This window comes from Anastrepha ludens, chromosome 3 (assembly GCF_028408465.1).
Source record: "Anastrepha ludens isolate Willacy chromosome 3, idAnaLude1.1, whole genome shotgun sequence".
Classification (NCBI taxonomy): domain Eukaryota; kingdom Metazoa; phylum Arthropoda; class Insecta; order Diptera; family Tephritidae; genus Anastrepha; species Anastrepha ludens.
In genome coordinates, this window is record NC_071499.1 from 84,498,802 (window position 1) to 84,518,258 (window position 19,457).

At 35.0% G+C, this 19,457-nt stretch overlaps 2 protein-coding genes across 4 annotated transcripts in view; both read right to left on the reverse strand.

The window, feature by feature from the left end:
• Positions 1–2,153: 2,153 nt before the first annotated feature.
• On the reverse strand, positions 2,154–11,098 carry LOC128858328 (uncharacterized). 2 transcript variants are annotated; one of them, XM_054094501.1, is made up of 7 exons: positions 10,992–11,084; positions 10,829–10,925; positions 10,378–10,751; positions 9,345–10,317; positions 8,804–9,246; positions 7,716–7,933; positions 2,154–7,656 (listed from the first exon to the last, which is right to left on the reverse strand). In XM_054094501.1, the coding sequence occupies exons 2-7, from the start codon at positions 10,838–10,840 to the stop codon at positions 7,442–7,444; spliced, it is 2,235 nt and encodes a 744-aa protein (XP_053950476.1). In that variant the 5' UTR covers positions 10,841–10,925; positions 10,992–11,084; the 3' UTR covers positions 2,154–7,441. The 2 variants fall into 2 exon arrangements, with proteins under 2 accessions (XP_053950476.1, XP_053950475.1); XM_054094500.1 differs by having other exon boundaries at positions 10,829–11,098.
• Positions 11,099–13,597: 2,499 nt separating this feature from the next.
• LOC128858329 (uncharacterized) overlaps positions 13,598–19,457 on the reverse strand; it is a 38,125-nt gene continuing 32,265 nt past the window's right edge. The window contains exons 3-5 of one of the 2 annotated variants that reach the window (XM_054094502.1): positions 18,141–18,510; positions 17,778–18,044; positions 13,598–14,770 (exon numbers count right to left, since the gene is read on the reverse strand). In XM_054094502.1, coding sequence (XP_053950477.1) covers positions 14,498–14,770; positions 17,778–18,044; positions 18,141–18,510 — 910 coding nt within the window. In that variant the 3' untranslated portion in view covers positions 13,598–14,497. The remainder of the gene's footprint in view (positions 14,771–17,777; positions 18,045–18,140; positions 18,511–19,457) is intronic. The other variant, XM_054094503.1, reaches the window with a different exon arrangement.

Consider the following 19,457-nt stretch of genomic DNA (forward strand, 5'->3'; position numbering starts at 1 on the left):
AACTATGAAAACATGGCACTTATAAATAACAAATTTTTTTCATAAATCTTTAACTTTTATGTTATAATTAATTTTGTGCACTACTTAGCGCTATATCGTATTTGATTTTCGTATAATTATTGCAAGCAGTTTACTATGTGGAAGTGAATTATTTTGCTTAATCTTTTGATATATTTTTATAATCTACATTTTCCAACATTCAAGTTGAAATTGCACATATGCCTGTTTGGCGGTTTTAAAAACCTTTGCAATACGTATTTTTAACCTAAAAATATGCGTTTTCTACTACATACATATATTGCCGAAATGATAAGAGTTAGCTTAATTTAGAAAGGTTATTTACCCATATTTTTAAGCTTGGATATTTAAAACTTACAACCTACATACATACTTCTTACCTAAAACACTGTATTCGTCAAATATTGTTGTTTCAAACATAAACATTTATTTGAACATCTTCTAAACTAAAACATGGTTAGTTGTTCTATTCTAAATCTTTGCGCTATTACTGGGAAATTTTTTGTTCTGTATACAGTGGTGGTCACGATTTTAGCACACTATACACAACCTTGACACTGTCCCACTTTCCTCTTTGCTTTTCGACAATTCACTACGAATATTTTTCTCTGGGTGTTGTTTACAATTAAAATAACAAGAACCGTTATAATCCGTAGCATTTGTTTTGCAATTTCTTTCTTAAAATTCAGTTAAGTGCAAGAGCTGCTTGTTTGAGCTGGACACGAAGTTAGCACATATCAATAAATAATTCCTCCCACTAAATTTTTTCTAAGTATTTGAACTTTATGGTAAGTTTTTATATTTTAGCTATTATGTTGATTGTAATTAATGTGAAAAAAAATATGTTAGACATGGCGAAAGGTTCTTGGTGCTCCGATGCGCAGCGGGAAGTAATTCAACGTATGAATTCTTCTGGGAGCTCTGTGTCTGAGATATCCCGACTTCTAAGGTGTTCATGCAAAATGATGTATAATGCTCTTGCTCATATTAAGCGCCATAAGACATTTAAGAAGGTAAAACAACGCCCACGACGCCGAAAGACAACAGCTAGGGAGGATTTACTAATATGCAAAGCCTCGCGAACAGACCCTTTTAAGAGTTCTAATGCCATAAAATCGCAAGTTTTATCGGAATATGGAATAAATGTTTCTTCCAAAACCATTAGAAGGCTTTTAAATGAAAACGGGTTGCGTGGGTGCATAGCTTAACACAAACCTTTGGTGTCAAAAAAAAATTTGGAGGCCAGGCTGAACTTTGCCCGGGAACATATCCATAAACCAATAAATTTCTGGAAAAATATTTTATGGAGCGATGAATCGAAGTTCTGTCGTCTCGGATCTGACTGGAAACAATATGTTTGGAGACCGCAAAATAAGGAACATGATCCTCGCTACACATTAAAAACGGTGAAGCATGGTGGTGGAAGCGTCATGGTTTGGGCATCATTTTCCTGGCGAGGTGTTGGACCCATACACAAAATAGACTCGCGTATGGATCAATATGTTTGCACAAACATACTAACTGATGTCATGATTCCTTATGCGGAGGAAAATATGCCCTTAATATGGCGTTTCATGCATGACAATGATCATAAGCACACTTCACGATTGGTGAAGAGTTGCTTGGAGGATTACTAAATTAGTGTTTTGTGTCTCACCGGATCTCAATCCGATTGAGAATTTATGGAATGATGTCGAGAAGCATATTCGAGCCGTGAAACCGAGGAATTTGAACGATTTGTGGTCGGAGATTAAGACTGCTTGGTATGGAATACCCCAGACGAGATGTGCTGCCCTAGTGGAAAGCCTACCACGCCGATGCGATGCTGTTCTCAAGAGTGGTGGATATCCAACTAAATATTAAGTTTTTCTTTCACTAATGTGTTGTTCTTTGAAAATAAATGAGAAATATCCATATGTGTGCTAAATTCATGTCCTCCATTATTATAGGGTGCTTGTATTTAAACCAGTTTTAATAAGTAAGGAGAAAAAAAACAAGGTTCTGATTATAAGGCCTCTCTTTCTCCTTTCTACAAAGACCCGCCAGGGATAAATATTGCCGCTAGATTATTTGAATATAAGCAATAAACGCAAAATGAATGTTACTCCATTATAGTGTGCTAAAATCGTGACCACCACTGTACGTCGCCCAAAGAGTGGAAGAGATATTTCTAATTGCTGAAGTGTTAATACCAAAAGTCTATTGCGGAATAACGCACCTAAATGTGCTTGTTGCACACTTTGTGTTGTTTTTGCTTTACATTTTTTAATAATTCTGAAAACTTTTATTAGCGAAAGCTTTTACTTAATTCAACACTTGTAAACTTACTTCCTAATGAATTTTAATAAAAAATAAAATAAAAATACTTACAAAATAATACTCTACACCAAACACTTTCTGAGTACCGAGTCTCTTTAAATTTCAGTCTTAGTCGTTTTAGTATCAGTGATTATACAATATAAAAATGCCATGAAAAGCCTGCTCTTAATTAAACAGCCATTTGAAAACTCGGCCTAAAGTAGTCAAAATTACAAGGGATTATATAAAAAGAAAACACAAAAAAAAATCATAACAGGTATGTAAAAATTGGTATTCTGTACATTTTTGAGCGAAAGAATATCCGCGTACAATTTATAAATTTTTAGTACATTTTTTTTTTTATTTATAATTGGCGCGTGCACCCTTACTGGGTGTTTGGCCAAGCTGCTCCTCGTATTTGTGATGTGCGCCTTGATGTTGTTCCACAAATGGAGGGACCTACAGTTTCAAGCCGACTCCGAACGGCAGATATTTTTATGAGGAGCTTTTTCATAGCAGAAATACACTCGGAGGTTTGCCATTGCCTGCCGAGGGGCGACCGCTATTAGAAAAATGTTTTTCTTAATTTTGGTGTTTTCACCGAGATTCGAACCGACGTTCTCCCTGTGAATTCCGAATGGTAGTAGCGCACCAACCCATTCGGCAACGGCGACGCCAGCAGTAGTAGTACATTTTTACTCGACGTAATATTATATTTCTAATGTTCAGTGTAGTGAAGGCTAATTATTAAAAATATATTTAAACCCATTCAATAAAGTAAATATTGAAATACATTCTGAAGATGCCTGCATGCATATTTTTATGCTAAGTTGTTTTTCTTTTCAAAAAAAAAAACTTGTCAACAGCTCAACGAAAAATCGTCCCCTTTCTGTGTTAACCTCGTATCTACAAAATCAGAATTTTCAGTAAATAGATAAAAATGTTTAGAGTTACTTAACTTATATGAAAAGTTATAACTTCTTTGATACGATAGTTATAGTAGATACGAGGTTTTTGAATTCGAACATGTAGATACGAGAAAAGTCGAAACGCTCTGAAAAAAATCTATAATCATTATGAACATTTTATGTTTGTTTTGTTTTACGTAACAGGAGTGTTAAGGAGTGTTTTTCACTAAACATCGCAATTTCGAAAAAAATGCAGTTACGACGTTAACACAGAAAGGGGACGAAATGTAGATGTGGTTAAAAAATCAATTTACAAGAAAACCATTTGCAGCACGGAACGAAATACTATAACAAGAGAACTTGTTGATGTTGCGTTAACTTTGCATTGAAAATAAAGCGCTGTTTACTAATAATACAGGATTTGATGAGAATAAATTTGGAAACAACAAGGTGGCAAAAAATCACCCTATTGGAAGATTTATAATTTTTGCAAGTGGTGTTTTATGTCAACTATATTTGACACTTGTGCACTAGACAGCTGCAGTTTACAAGCAGGCAAGCAATGGAGCGCGTAAAGGTCAAAATAAAAATTTCCATTAATATACATTTTTTTATTTAGTAAAAGTTATTCAAAAACAAAATTGGATGATTAACTTTGCACCACATTGCAAATACGGTTTTCTTAGGTAGACTGTCAAGCATATTTTTGGATGCCCAAAAGTGCAAAACAAGTACACCCAGTTTACAACCTTGAATCATAATATACAAATTTGTATGGGGGATTATACTGATTCTGCGATTAGATTTGCTTCAGAAGCAGTAAATGATATTCCAGTTTCAGTCAAATTGATCTCTGTAAAAGATGCACTGAATTTAACTCTATCCAATGCTGTTGTTAGTGTAACAGCCTTACTAAGCCATCTCTAGGTAGGTGCTATACCAAATATGGTATTTGAGATGATCTGAACGTGATGCTTCAACGGGATTGGATCAAAGGGAGAGGGTGTTAACAATGAGTGAGTTTTAGCACATATTGGGCATACGTTTAGTATGTCCTGGATAAGTAGTAAATTAACCTGCAATAATAGCAAAACGTAATTGCGCCAGTCCTTCGTCTGCCACGGATGGTGGTTTGCCACCAATTGCTAAATCAGCAGAAGTTTTGACACTGACTTTTACTTTTTACTACATTTCTACCTTTTCTTTTTTGTCGTGTGATATATTTCTTATTCATTTTGAGAACCACCTGTCTTTTTTTCATCGGTGTAGAGTACAAATATTGTTTTAATCAAAATATTATATCAGAAGCCTCACAATACTTCAAATATTCTGATAATACCTAAACTAATAAAGTTGAAAGAGAAGTAAATTAAGCATTGAATGTTTTTAGTCATGGGCGGTCAAATCCCGTACTACTGCTGCCTTCGGGTTACCAAATTGCTACAATAATGAAATTAAATTTTATTTTGCATGTGATGGCATGTACATTGCTCATGCTCAGCCCTAAATTCGATATTGGCACTTTCGTACATTGCTTTTTCCGACATCGCATTTATTAATGTACATTTACTTACAGTCAGAATCATATGTTTTTGTTATAAAATATTTGTCCTCATTTTGAAACAGCTGTGAAATACTACCTATTTATTTTATTAATGGTAAATCTATAGTTCGGCCTTAACAACCGCGCTGTTAGTTATGCCTTTTTCAAACTGGAAAAAGAAGCAAAGGGAATGATTCTGGTGGTGGACGGGGACAAAACGAAGTTCCTCCTATATTAAACAAACAGGCGCCCACGTCACTGTTGACAGTTATGATTTCGAGACTATTTTGAAACCAGCATTAACACCGATAACAATGTCAGCCGTGACAACCAACGACGAATATCTTTTGCCAATAAGTTCTACTTTGGACTAAGTAGGCAACTGAGCAGTAAAGTCCTCTCTCGACGAACAAAACTAACACTCTACAGAACTCTCATCATGCCCGCCCTAACGTGTGGCGTAGAAGCTTGGACGATGACAATGTTTGAGAGAAGAATGATTTTAGGGCCTTTGCACGTTGGCGACGGCGAGTATAGAGAATCAACCACTCCGTTAGCTGGGTCATGCCATCCGAGTGCATACAAACGCTACGGCTCTGAAAGCGTTCGATGCGGGGCACGGTGCACTAGACAGGGCTAGTTGTACCAGCTGGTGGTAGCAAAGGGAGAGGAAGGCCTCCTCTGCGTTGGAAAGATCAGGTGGATAAAGGTTTGGCTTCACTAAGTGTGTCCAACTGCCTGCGATTAGCACGAGAAAGAAATGACTGGCGCACTTTGTTAAACTCGGACAAAATCGCATAAGCGGTTATCGCACCAATCAAGAAGAAGAAGATATCTATAGTTCTCAATTTTACCGTAGTTGTGGAAAAACACCTCGATTTGCGAATTTTGCGAACAATTTTAATAACACTGATATTTCACAAAAGCGATAAAAATGTTATTTTGGTATTAACTCATTCCTTAATAAAGGGTGGTTAAATTTCAAGGGCCGATGTTGAATGTGAACCGCACCTAAATGTCAAGTTTTTTTCTGCATTTCATTTGACATTTTCCAATTTCAGACTATGTAACTCAATTTGAACCATGGAAAGATACACAATCGAGCAACGCGTTAAAGATATTCAGGCTTATTATAAAACGGACGTTCAAATCAAAATGCATATCGCGCGCTTCGTGAAGAAAATTATCTTCAGTGATGAGAAACATTTTCACCTCAGTGGATTCGTCAATAAGCAGAATTGCCGCATTTGGGCGAATGATAATCCAAGAGTGATTGCCGAAAAACCAACCGAGTGACTGTTTTGTGCAGTTTATGGGTCGGCGGCATCATTGGGCCGTATTCTTTCACAGACAGTTACTGTGAATAGTGTTCGCTATCGTGAGATGATAACGAACTTTTTATGGGCCGAATTGAAAGATATGGATTTGGACGATACGTGGTTTCAACAAAACGCTGCCACTTGTCACACAGCTAACGAAACAATGGCTCTTTTGCGCGAAAAATTTGATGGCCGAATAATCTCACATCGCGGCGATGTCAATTGGCCGCCAAGATCATGTGATTTGACACCGTTGGACTTCTTTCTTTGGGGTTATTTGAAAGAAAAGGTGTACGTCGATAAGCCAGCAATAATTCACGAGTTAAAGGATGAGATAATTCGGCACATTAACGGCATAGAGCCTCAATTATGCCACAGCGTCATCGAAAATTTGGACCATTGGATGGAGGTGTGCCGCCGAGTCCGCGGCGGCCATTTGGCCGATATTTTGTACCATACGTTATTGAGCCATACTAATATTATCATAATGAAGAGAAATTACAATAACTTCCTAAAAAAATTGTATTTCATTCAAAATCAACACTGGTCCTTGAAACTTAACCACCCCTTATATTGAAATAAAAAGCTCCTCTGTATCCGGGGTGCAAGAATTGCTCTTGTCATTATAGCTTCACACCAAAAATTTAAAATACCCAAAATATAAACCAAACATTTAATTTAAATTACGTTAAAATAACTTGAAACCAAACTGCCAAAAAATATAGAGGCAATGGTATTAAATGAACCTTGTTGAACTACCCGTTTTTTGGAAAATTGCTATCACATTCATCTAAATGCTGAAATAATGCGGCATTTACTTGCATTTAGCTTGAAAATTGTATGTGTGTTCTTTTTTTTAATGAAAGAGTTGAGGGCTGCACATGCACGCAATATAAGGTAGTGTTACTAAAATAGCTGACTTGGTTTTTCTTTCATTTTGGTGGTTTCAATGTCTAAAGTGATCTGTTTTTGTTTACATTCTGATCGAAATTCATAAAGAGTAATCAGCTGATTTTGACATTCAACAACCAAATTAAAATTCGAAGTCCAAATACATGAACAATTTGGTGTTTTTAGAACTGCTACCATCTTAAACGAATTTGCCTTAGGTATGGCCAAAACGAAACGAAAATTAGGGGCAAATAACAGTAACCAGAAGATATAAATAATCGGTATTTCAAATGCATCAGATCGGTTGAAAATTAAATTATTGAAATGTTGTCAAGAATGCGATTTGTTATCACAATTTAGACAACTGTAAGAGAGGGTGTTCTTCGAGAAAATTATTTAAGTTTCTACAAACATACTAGTTGACGAATAAGAAAATTATAACTTTTTGCTTATATTCAATTGGTTCAATTGGTCAAATTCTCCACTCTATTTGTCACCATTAATCCACTACCAACAACCCCACCCATTACGTTAGTACCAGTATTACCTCCTACGCCACTGTTAGAAGTTATTAATCCAGCGCTGCCCTCGCTTTCGCTTTTCCACGATGATACCGGGATATGTGGTGCTGGTAAGCAATTACGTAGAGTTTGCACAATTTGAATTGTATCCAGAAGTGCTAAACAGTAAAATAACATTAATTAATTAACATAATATAATTAAAAATATTTGCCTTACTTTTTTGTAAGCTTTCGCTCTGTTTGCCATATGGTTTACACATTGATGGACGTATATAAGTCTTCATACGTGCCATATTACGCATGAGCTCAGCAAAAATACGTACTATTTTATCTTGACCCACTGGTAAAGGTTCACGATTACTATCTGGCACAGTCCAAGCGCCATTATGCAATGCCAGCAAATCTTTATTAGATTCGATCGATTCCAAATTGGAGCTGTAAAGAAAGATGTTTTCTTTTTAGATGTTAAGGTCTATTGCTGTATGCCGAGTTTTATTATTAACTCGTGAGTTATTTTCTTCTTAATTTTAACCCAATTTACGCTAATTGTAAATGTTTTGCTCTCAAATGTATGCTCGAAGGTATGAAAAGATTAGTGTTGTTGTTGTTGTTGTAGCAGCATACATTCCCCGTGCATATACGAGAAATGCTGCTGAAGTGACAGTCCTTGGCCGGATATAAGACCGGGTTGTTCCGGTTACGTAGAACCGACTGTCGTAGGAACGATTAGTGTCACATGACGTTCTAGGAGTTCGATTGAGGCGATAGCATAATCAGTACTTCTTGATAAATTTTTCAATTTGAAAAGGTTTTTGCAAACAGTAGAGTAAACGAAAATGTTATACAACTATTTTTTGAAATTAATTCTCATATTGCAGCTTCAAAAGTTCGGTATGGCAATTTTTTAGAATTTTAAATAAATTCCTATATCTAAATGTGATTGCATTTCTTGGAATAACCCAGAAATCTGAAAAATCATACTCAAAATGCTTTTAATTTGAAGTTTACTTTAGATACTCGAATATTATTCATTAAATTTGTGGTATGTCGTTTATGCTGTTCCACAAATGAAGTGGAATACACTTTTATGCCACCTCAGTTTTAATCCGCCTTAGAACATATGGATTTTATGAGGAGATATTTCATGGTAGATATACACTCGGAGGTTTACCATTGATCGCAGAAGTGCGACGGCAATTGGAAAAAAACTTTTCTATAATTTTGTGTTTCATGATTCGTAGTCATGTAGAAGCCAATTGGGCTAAGGTGAGAATAGTTATAATGTTGATATTACAGCTTACTTACCGCAATAGCTCTACATTTTTCTGCACAATTTGTTCTGTTGAATGCGATGAAGACGATGACGAAGAGTGACTGGAGTGAGCGCTAGGCGATTGTGATGGCGGTGGCAATTGATGATTATGATGACTGTTGCTATTGCTGGCGCTGCCACTTATACCAATGATGTTACTGTTACTTGAGCTACTAACAGAATTGTGTACTGAACTACTACTGCTGCCACTGGTGCTCATGATCCCAACAGATGAAGGCAAAACAGCTGCGCTACTTAAATTGCCACTACTGCTTCCCATACCACTGTTGCTACTTCCACTTCCAATCATATTATTATTACTGCTATTAATGCCACTGCTGACGGTAATTGAAGATCCGCATGCAGCAGTGGAAGACGGTGGCACCATAGTAGAATTTCCAGCAGCTTGTGCAGCTGCTGCGGCAATTGCGGCTACCTATAACATATATAAATCATTTTGTTAAATGGTATTAAATTAAGCGTAAAAAACACAACAATATTCGAAACTATTTGCGTTTGCTTTTATGGGCATACCCTAAAATCATTAATGCCCTGCATTTGCAGATTAGCTGCTGCTGCAGCTACGGCCATTGGATCGAAATGCTTGGGGTCTAACTGTTGTAACACTCGCTGTTTCTCTAAAGCGGTCAAATTATTGAATTTTTCCAAACTTTGCTGTGCCAATGCACGACTCTGTTGCTGCTGCAAGAGTGCTGCCGTCAATTGTTGTTGCTGTTGTTGCTGAGCTACAGCTGCTGCCTGTGCTTGGGCCTGTGCCTGGGCTTGTTGTTGTTGCTGTTGTTTAGCGGCAGCTGCAGCTGCAGCCGCAGCAGCTGCTTGCTGTTGTTGTTGCTGGTGGTGGGCTGCGGCAGCCGCAGCAGCACTAAGTTGTGACAACTGAGATTGAATACTATTTTGCTGCTGTTTTGTGAGCATTTGTAACTGTGTTGGCACCACTGGCACTTTTGGTGTTGGTGCATGTGATGCTGATGAACTTTTGGTTAAGTCGACTTCTCCGCCAGCACCGACGGAACTGCCAGTGGGACCAACATTACTACTACTCCCACCAGAGCTAGCAGATCCCGTTGACGACACTCCACTGTTAGCAGAGCCAGCGACCATTTGATGAGACGGTGGCGGTGGTGGTGGTAAGTGTGGCAAATGCTGTAGGAAGTCTGCGGGATTCACACCCGGAAATTGTTGCTCCATAAATGGTAACGGTGACATACCAAGATGGTTCTTATAATATCGACATGCCGGGCTGGGACAAGACTGTACCACTTCAATAATAAATTCCTTCTCCATTCCGAAATTTTCCCGACCAATAGTATAAGATTCGATTACCGCGCGCACAGTAGCTTCAACACTTAAATGTAATCCATGGGGCCCAGACATGTGTTTCAGCATTACGGCGTTAGCGAAATGCTCAAATGGAAGAACAATTTTGCCATTTTCACGCAGTATTAAACGTCCCTGGGCGTCCAGGGTCAGACGATTAGCTAGAATTCTACGAACAATAAACAAGTATTAATTAATATCAAACAATCTTTATTTAATGTCAACTTACTGCAAATAGGCTGCGCTAGGAAGCATAGCGTTATCCTTTAGATCTGTGAAACATTGCAATAATTCAGCACTGGGATTCCATCCTTTATTTTGCAAGTATAGCTGCAATAACATATACAGTTTTTCTGTTACGTATCCAACACCAGGGATACCAGTACCGCTAGCTCCCTGTATTTCACTATGGGAGACTGGCGCCCCCATTCCATGTGCCCCGCCACTGCCGCCAGCACCACCTGTCCCACTACCACCCCCACCACCAAGCCCACCTACATTGACACCAACTCCTACTCCTCCTGGGCCCTTTGAGAGTGCTGCCTTCATAGTTTCCGACAGATCTAATTTATAGTTCTCCGGATAGAAGTTCTTTACGTGATCCTAAAAATTATATACATACATACATATGCATTTCAGTTATCTCATACTATTATTTTGAATTTTTCTCATCTACCAACCAGATTATTCATTTCTTTAACTGCAGCAAAATTTATACGAAGGAATCACTTTTATTCACCACTTATTTCTTTTCTTTTATTTTCCTTGCAACGTTACCTAAATTAATCCTTTTTTTTATTAATTTCGTTTTCCAATAAGATTTTTTCACAGTATTTTTCTTACAAGAAAAACTGAACTTGCTTGAAAAATTCCTCTCGGATTTGCTTTCGCCTTTTTCATATTCCTTTCAGGACTTTTCTTTTGCATGCTATTCGCGAAAGAGTGCTCATAAGAAAATCAACCCGAAATCTGCCGAAATCGTTCTCTGCGAAATCCTTTCTATTTAGTTTTGTTTACTTTCTGCATCTTCGTAATTTGCAGGGTTGTACTTCAATTGGAAAAAGTGTTGTCGATTTGAGTTACAAATAATTTGCCACACATTTAAAAATCATAACTCATACATAAAATATGTAACGCGTAGGCACTTGAAAAAAAAACTATTTATGTTATTTGTAGTTCCACCAAACACAAATAGCTAATTGAGATTAGCCAATTTGCTAGATTTTTCAGTTTCAGAGAAATAATTTTCTGTACTATTGACTCTATCTTTTAGTTTAATTAGACGTAGGTTTCTGATTTAATTATGTACATGTATATTTTCATAATTCTTTAGTTTTAGTAGGCGGTTTGAAATTGAGTTTTCTTCTCGACTTCTTGAAATATATAAATAAACATAAATCTATAAAATGTGTAGATGTGGATTAAAATACTTTTGGTTTTTGTTATCAGCAATCGTGAAATTTAACTTTAATACTGCTCATATTGGCGAAACTTTCTTTACAAAAATAACTTCTACTCACATTTATTTTGAAGAATTATAAAATCGAAAATACGATAAGCCCAAATATTTCACCTCTCTGAATATACGTTAAGGGGTTATACGCAGTTATGACTTTCAAAAAAATCGATTTTTTTTATTGCATTTTTGTAATGTACATATATTCAAAAGTATACGCACGAAATTTGAAGTAGATCTAAGCAATACTTTCGGAGTTATACCTAAATATGTAGAGATGCCTCGGCACGTTTTAAGGTAGGTATTGAAACTTTAAACGTGTTTTTTTCAAAACGGCATTTTTCAAGTCGGTGTACACGATATCTCGAAAACGGCTTGTTTGATCGGTCAACCGTTTTAACTCAATCTTTAAAGATACATTTTCTAGTAATTAATCTTTCCTTTTGTAAATCTGATACTTATTTTCCATTTTATAATCAATTTACGGCCAAATTTTAACGTAAAAATCGAAATCATTTCTTTTAAAAGCTGCCATTTTGTGAAAATTCACTATTTTGATTAGCCGAACGATTAATTACTAGATAATCTAATATATTAACAAAATTTGTTTGGTTTTTTGATTTCAGATAATCCAATCCTGAGTTACGATGTACACCGTAAATCGTCTTTTTTTAAAGGAGGTTCCAGAAATCGCCTGCAGCGCGCTCTATAATCAACATTTTCATAAATAAAAAAATTTGTTACGTTCTTGAAGGATGCTTTTATAACCGCCAAAAATTTTCAAATTAAAATATTCTGAAGTTTCTTCAGGATAAATCCTTGACAACCCGTCTTTTATTTGCTTCATAACTGCGTATAACCCCTTAAATATATAACCCAGGAACATAAGTGCTACGTTAGCCAAGACTTAGATTTGACTTAGTTTTCGTAGAAACTTAGAGATTGAAACTTATAATGTCATCACGATTGCACCAGGCACATTAGATCTTCATTGCGCAAGTTTACAATATTTTGTTTTTGTTTACTTCGTCTTTATATGCAGCGAGTTGCCATATGTCTTACATTTGTACGTAAAATTAAATTTGCATGGCATATTTGAGGAATTTTATTCAAATAAGTTAAAAAAGAAATGGTGTGACAACATGATTTTCTCACGGCTCTCAATTTACGTAAAATACATAACACAGGAATCCGAATCTTTAAGTTTTCTAACTTAAGTGAAGTTTAGGCTAACATGACTACACTAGATACACGAGTTGCTGGTATGGTCGATTGGCTTGGGTTATGTAAAACTATGATGAAAATAAAAGCAAAACAAACAAATAAACGAAACAAAACATTGTGAACATGGATGATGAAAAATATCGCTGGTGCTGATGATGTGCTACGTAACAACCTCTAAGTTTCTATGAAAATTAAATCTCGGCCAACAGAGCTCTAAAGCGTGGATAACAAAGTTTTAACTGCATTCACGCGGTGCTCATTTGCCAGATATACAATTTTCAATTCAAGTCAAGTCAGCTTACTCTTACAAACCTTCTCATGTTTCTAAAGTTAAGTTTTCACTAATTGCTTTCTATGTAACAGGTTGCGCAAAATATTAAGTTAAACTACGTAAATTAAGTCTACACTAATTGAGTTTCATTTAAAGATAATTTTTTATGGCAATGAAAAATGGAATTAGGCGCTCGTAAGACGATTTTTTTTGTCGTCGTGAAACGATTTGTGCCAAGAATACGTTACATTCGAGCTGAATGTCGAGAAATCAGCTGATCACTTTTGTATGCTAATGTACCGGTCGAGTTGTGAGTGAATTTCTGGCAAAAACCATTAGCCGCATTGGCCTTATTTCTAATAATGCGACTTTTATCTTTTTCCGGAGAAAGAAAAGAAAGCGTCATAAGTCGATTTAAACCTAAAAAGGACACAGATAGGTGGTTTGATAACTTGACAATACTCCTTTTGAAGAAATTGCAATAAAATAAAACACATATTTAAAATTTTTTTTGCTTCATTTTAAATAGTCACAAAACGTTTTTTAATACTTTTCATATTTATTACACACTTCGCACACATACAAAAATTCAAAGATGTGCTACTCTAAAGAAATTAGATATAAACTTAGTAAAACGCCTATAAAAAGTAATATAGTTGTATGCACATACATACATATGTACATAGTATCTTATATAAACTTTTATTACCAGCGCGATACGAATACGTATCGTACATATTCTCCATTTGCACACATATTTGTTTATATGTATGTTTATACATTAATGAGTAAATATACATATATTATATATTCGCTGAAAAAACAAGAAAAAAAAAAACAAAAAAAGAATTAAATAAAATCCTCATACTAAAATTAAGCTACTTTTGCACGAAAATGTGTAAGCATGTAAAAAGATATCTTATATTGTATTGTTATACATATGTAAATGTTTTATAGCTGCACTGGCTCATATTGCAGTATTATTAAAAGAAATACATATCCACGCACATATGTGGTATATGCCGTATGCTTATGCAATTAAATTGTCTTCTTTCGTTAATACATGTAAATGCATTTTTTATATTTTTCCATATAGCTCATCACTTATATACATACATATCTTACATATTATCTAATCAGCAGGAATATTTTGTGTTAACAATTGGCAAATTTGCTTAAGTAATTCAGCAGTTGCAAATTAAACTTGCGTCTACAAGTACTTTTAAATATATATAATATATTATATATGTATCTCAAAGTGGACAGACTCGTTTGATTTAATATTTTTGATTTTGAAGTTATTGTTTTACAAAAAATTTAACTCAGTAAATTTTTTGCGTATGCCTTTCATTTTTAGGACTGATCTTCGGTGCTAATGCGGGGTTATTTTCATGTTTACTAAGAAATTGTGCATTCGCAGCACATTAGTGTGTAGTAAAGACATTTCACAACCTTCTCATCCTCATCGCTAAAATCGTCGTCTTTAGTGTTGTGCTTGCCAGATACACCATCTAGTTGGTCTAATTCCTTGGTTGTTGATATCTTCTTCTTCTTCTTCTTTTTCTTCTTATTCAACAAATCTTTGCCATTACGCTCCAAGGTTAACTCGTCTAGATCGTTGCTAGTTATTTTCGCATTATCAGATATACTTTCAATGGAATTTATATCGTTCTGAAATGATTTATAAAACGTTTAAAACATATTTTTGTTTTTATTATAAAGTTTTCTTTAGAACTATTATTTTATACATTTTTTCACGTTTTGATGGTCTTAAATAAATTCAATATGATACAAAAAGTGACTGGAATGATGGTTGGTGGACAAAATCGTTTGGAGAATTGGAAGGCCATGAAACGGATCATGCGACATTTAAGCTTCCGCTCAACTAGTACAACAAAATGAATTTAGGTGATTTGATAGTATTTATGTGTAAAATAATGAATTATGGAATACAGAAAAATTAAAACTTTAAAGTTATTTTAATATTTTGTTGAAACATTTAAGAGGTCAGAATAATATAATGGCAATACTTATATGAATGATAAATATATATATATATATTAGGGCGGGTCGATTTAAAAAACGTTCATTGCTCTGTGAAAATCGTATTCTAGGGATCAAAATAAGAAACTTTGGCGAAGGAACCATACCTCTAAAACGAATTCTGATGTCCCCCAATTTGGGTCAAACTTTTGGGTAGCTAAAATCAGCTAAATGGCTATGTTTTTTCTTTATTTTTATTTATTTATAATAATATTTATTATTTATTTATAATAATATCTATTTTTTCTCTTAAGAAATTTATTTAGTCAGAACATATGTAAATGAAAAAATTAATTTATGTGAGTTATAGAAAGGAAACTAAAATCCTAATATATATAATTGGCGCGTACACCCTTTTTGGGTGTTTGGCCGAGCTCCTCCTCCTATTTGTGGTGTGCGTCTTGATGTTGATCCACAAGTGGAGGGACCTACAGTTTCAAGCCGACTCCGAACGGCAGATGTTTTTATGAGGAGCTTTTTCATGGCAGAAATACACTCGTAGGTTTGCCATTGCCTGCCGAGGGCCGGCCGCTATTAGAAACATGTTTTTACTAATTTTGGTTTCACCGAGATTCGAACCAACGTTCTCTCTGTGAATTCCGAATGGTAATCACGCACCAACCCATTCGGCTACGGCGCCGAGAAGGATAAAAATATAATAAAACTAATAATAACAAACGTGATAACACAGGCGGAACAAATTTGGCTTTGCTTCAGAACAAAGAAGTAGACTACACTTCTACAAAGATTTTTTGAGTGCCAAGTCCGAATCTGATTACGGAATAGCCGCAGTACGTCGCATTGTAAGATATCCTGGCTTTCCTCGTTTTTAGAAATATTTGAGTTTTTAAAGGCCAAGATACTGTTCCAAGTACTACCTTTACGCTTCTAAGCTCGTTTTGATGCGTTCGATTTGTTTACTGTACTTGACGAATTCGTCGATATGTTGCAAGTGAGTAGAAATGAAGTATATTCTGAGTTCAGATTCGAGCTCAGCACTTCTCTTCTCGATTTTGGTTCAAATTTGTGTCAACCAGTGTAATAGATTATTAGTATTAAATTATACGAAAACTATGCATTTGTGGAATAAATAAATAATAATTTTGTAGAATAATACATTGCGAAAATAAGCTTTTTTATAAAGGTGAACTAAACTCAAATAAATGTTTAATTTTACAAAATTTTGAGGCAACATGAAAAAAATATAAGAATCTTGCCATGAAATTCCTTGTGTTTATATCATTTCATTTAAAAGCAATAAATAAACAAAATAGAACGTATCGACAAAAAATTTTACAACCGTTGCCCCCTTCTACTTTTCTATTTGGTTGATAAATTACTAATACAATGTGCCGCAAAATTAATCACCCCATCGGAAGATTTATAATTTTTGGACGTGGCGTCGTCTGTCAACTATATTTGTCACTTGTGAACTAGACAGCTACAGTATATAAACAAACAAGTAATGGAGTGCGTAAAGGTCGAAATAAAAAATTCCATCAATCGAAATAATTTTTTTTATTTAGTAAAAGTTATTCAAAAACCAAAGTAATGATTAATTGTGCGTCACCTTGTATATGTACATGTTTATAAATGTATTTTAAATTTTGATGAGGGTATAACACATAAAGAAATGAGATTCACTTTCGATCAAAAAATTAAACTAAAAAAAAAAAACAAGAAAAAATATTAGCTTTGATCAAAAGAATACATATACGAGTATATATAATAAAAACAAAAAAAAAAGACCTGTTCTGACGACGAAAAAAGGAAACTTTAAAAATAACGATTATTCCTGATCAAAAGAATAACAGTAAAAAAGTATTTTTGATGAGAAAAGTAAAACTAAAAAAATAGCGAATTTTTGGAAATGGAAATAATAATATATAAAATAATCACTATATATCGCTCAATAATTTTTAATTGGTGAGAGGCCACCTCCCTGCCCCTACTGCACCCTGTCAACATTAACAGTTAAACACCTGTTGGACGACTGCACGCATTTTATGAATCTCAGGAACACAAGTTTCAACAACCATCTTCCATCGGAAATACTAAAGACTCCTTCTCAGGAAAACATTGAGAAAATGACAGATTACTTAATTAGAGCGGATCTGAGAAAACTGATTTAAACCATAAGTCTCTTTACTTAAACATCTATAAAATTAACTCTCTAATAGCTTAACTTTTGTAGTAAAAAAATAATCTTATTAGAGTAGTGAGCCGTAAGCCCTGGCAGCTAGTGCTCCTTTTTTTATTGTAAAATAATAATTTATTGTTATTTTCCATATATTAAATAAATAAATAAATTTTTATATGGTAACAGATTTGGAAGCTTTTGACTTTTTTTAAATTAAAAATAATCATTATCTCAAGCAATAGTAATGAAATTCCCCAACCACAACATATAAACCCATAAGGACAGAATCCTATCTCTCTTATAAATAAATTTTGTATATAATTGTATTATTATATCCGCAATAGAGATTCAACTTAGCTATTAATGCCATTAAATCACACAGAAACACGCTCTGCTAGAACGGTATAATCATCCACATGTGATCTAATTGCATATAGCGCCTCATCCCAATCACTTTTTCGGTGTCACAGAGTAGATGCAGTATTTCGATATTACCTGATGATTGTTATTCTCATTTTTATGATGCTTCTTCTTTTTTATAGGCGAACCAGTGATGGAATCCCTTTCATTTTGTTGTGTAGACGTATTAGAGTGTGCTGGTGTGGTCGCTGTTGAAGCTGTCGTACCAGCCGACGCATTCAAGAGCGCATTGGTCGCACCCTCCGGTGTTGGCGCATTGAAGCCATTTTTAGGTGGCGATGGCAAGTCATAGACGTTGAACTCGTTCGAAATGTCTTTGCCAAGAATGGAAAAACGATTCTCCTACAAAGTAGAAATAACATACATAGTGCACATACATATGTATGTACATAGATGAAATCTAAGAATAATCTCGTTTAAACATTTCTAAATACTTACATCCATAATTTCTGCAGTGGTTGTTGTGGTTACGATTGTAGAAGTAGTCTTGGCCGGCATACTGACTTCGGTGCCGTTTTTACTTTCCGTTGTATTAGTAGTTGTTGTAACAATTACTTTCGAAGTGGCACCAGTATCAGGACTATTTGGCACAGATACTAGAGGTGTTGTGGAAGCTGTACTCGGTGTGTTTGCCGCATCGTAGGAGTTGGCTTCAGCGGCAATTTTGTTAGCTTCATCTGCTGAGATGGATATTGCAGGTGTAGTATTTGCAGTGGCACATTTCTCAGCACCCACAGCACCGATGGCGCAAGCAGCTGATGTTACGCCAGAAACTGAAGGCCCGTCAAAAAGATTACTATCAGGATCGCTATAAAGGGGAAATATATACAAATGTATCAAGAAACTGATTCAGTTTGAAAATACTCTAGTCAAAATTAACAAAACCACCAAATTTGTGTTATGCTCATGTTTATAATAAATCTGATGTGCGTAAGGTATTTATGACGTCTAGGTAAATTTGTATGCACATATATATGCAAGTATGTAGAATTAGTTTTGGATGCAAACATGCATATTTATAATAAGCGCATTTGATTGCGTAATGAGTGTACGTATGTATGTATGTGATTAATTTGGAGCGACGGCATGATGGTATGATGATTGTTGAACATTTAGTATGCGTTACACGCTCACAACAATGCTGGGGATGGTAAAGAAAATGATGATGTCACAAACATCCAATGATAGAATATTTATTAAAAATAAAGTTTACATATGTATGTAGTTCACAAACCGTCAATTTAAATGCGTTCAAACGAAAACTGGTTAAATAGGAAACGCGAATTGCACTTTTACTTTTTCTTCTTATTTACTGACGTATGTATAATATATATTTTTAAATACAGTAAGTATATGTATATGAGCAGGTCATTATTTGACTAATCCATTGTTGCACTGTGACTAATCGATGTATATTTTGCTTTAAATGCACCCAGCTTTGGGATTTGGACTGTTTTTTTTCTTTTATAAAATTTAGACAATTTTTACATCGTGCTTTGATTGATGTTGCCTTTGTTGAAGTCATTTAAACACCTCCAGCAAATTAAAGCGAATAAATACCAGCAGAAGAAGCAAATCAAACGAATGAAATAGCACCGAAAGACGTTCCACATAATTATTTAGCATCCGGTTTAACATCGAAATTGCGCTGTTTAGTGCAAAACCGAAATCCGGAAAATCTCACATCGAATACGACTAAAAGTTGGCTCACTAATGCAAGTTCTAGCAAACACCTTCCTCTACTAATTGAACAGC

Bases quoted from the DNA above. Each gene is read 5' to 3' on its own strand.
- LOC128858328 (XM_054094500.1), bottom strand. The intron at 10,318-10,377 runs GTAAGTTGACAT...TATTGTTCGTAG, and splicing joins CCTAGCGCAGCCTATTTGCA to AATTCTAGCTAATCGTCTGA. The intron at 7,657-7,715 runs GTAAGGCAAATA...TTTACTGTTTAG, and splicing joins GAGCGAAAGCTTACAAAAAA to CACTTCTGGATACAATTCAA.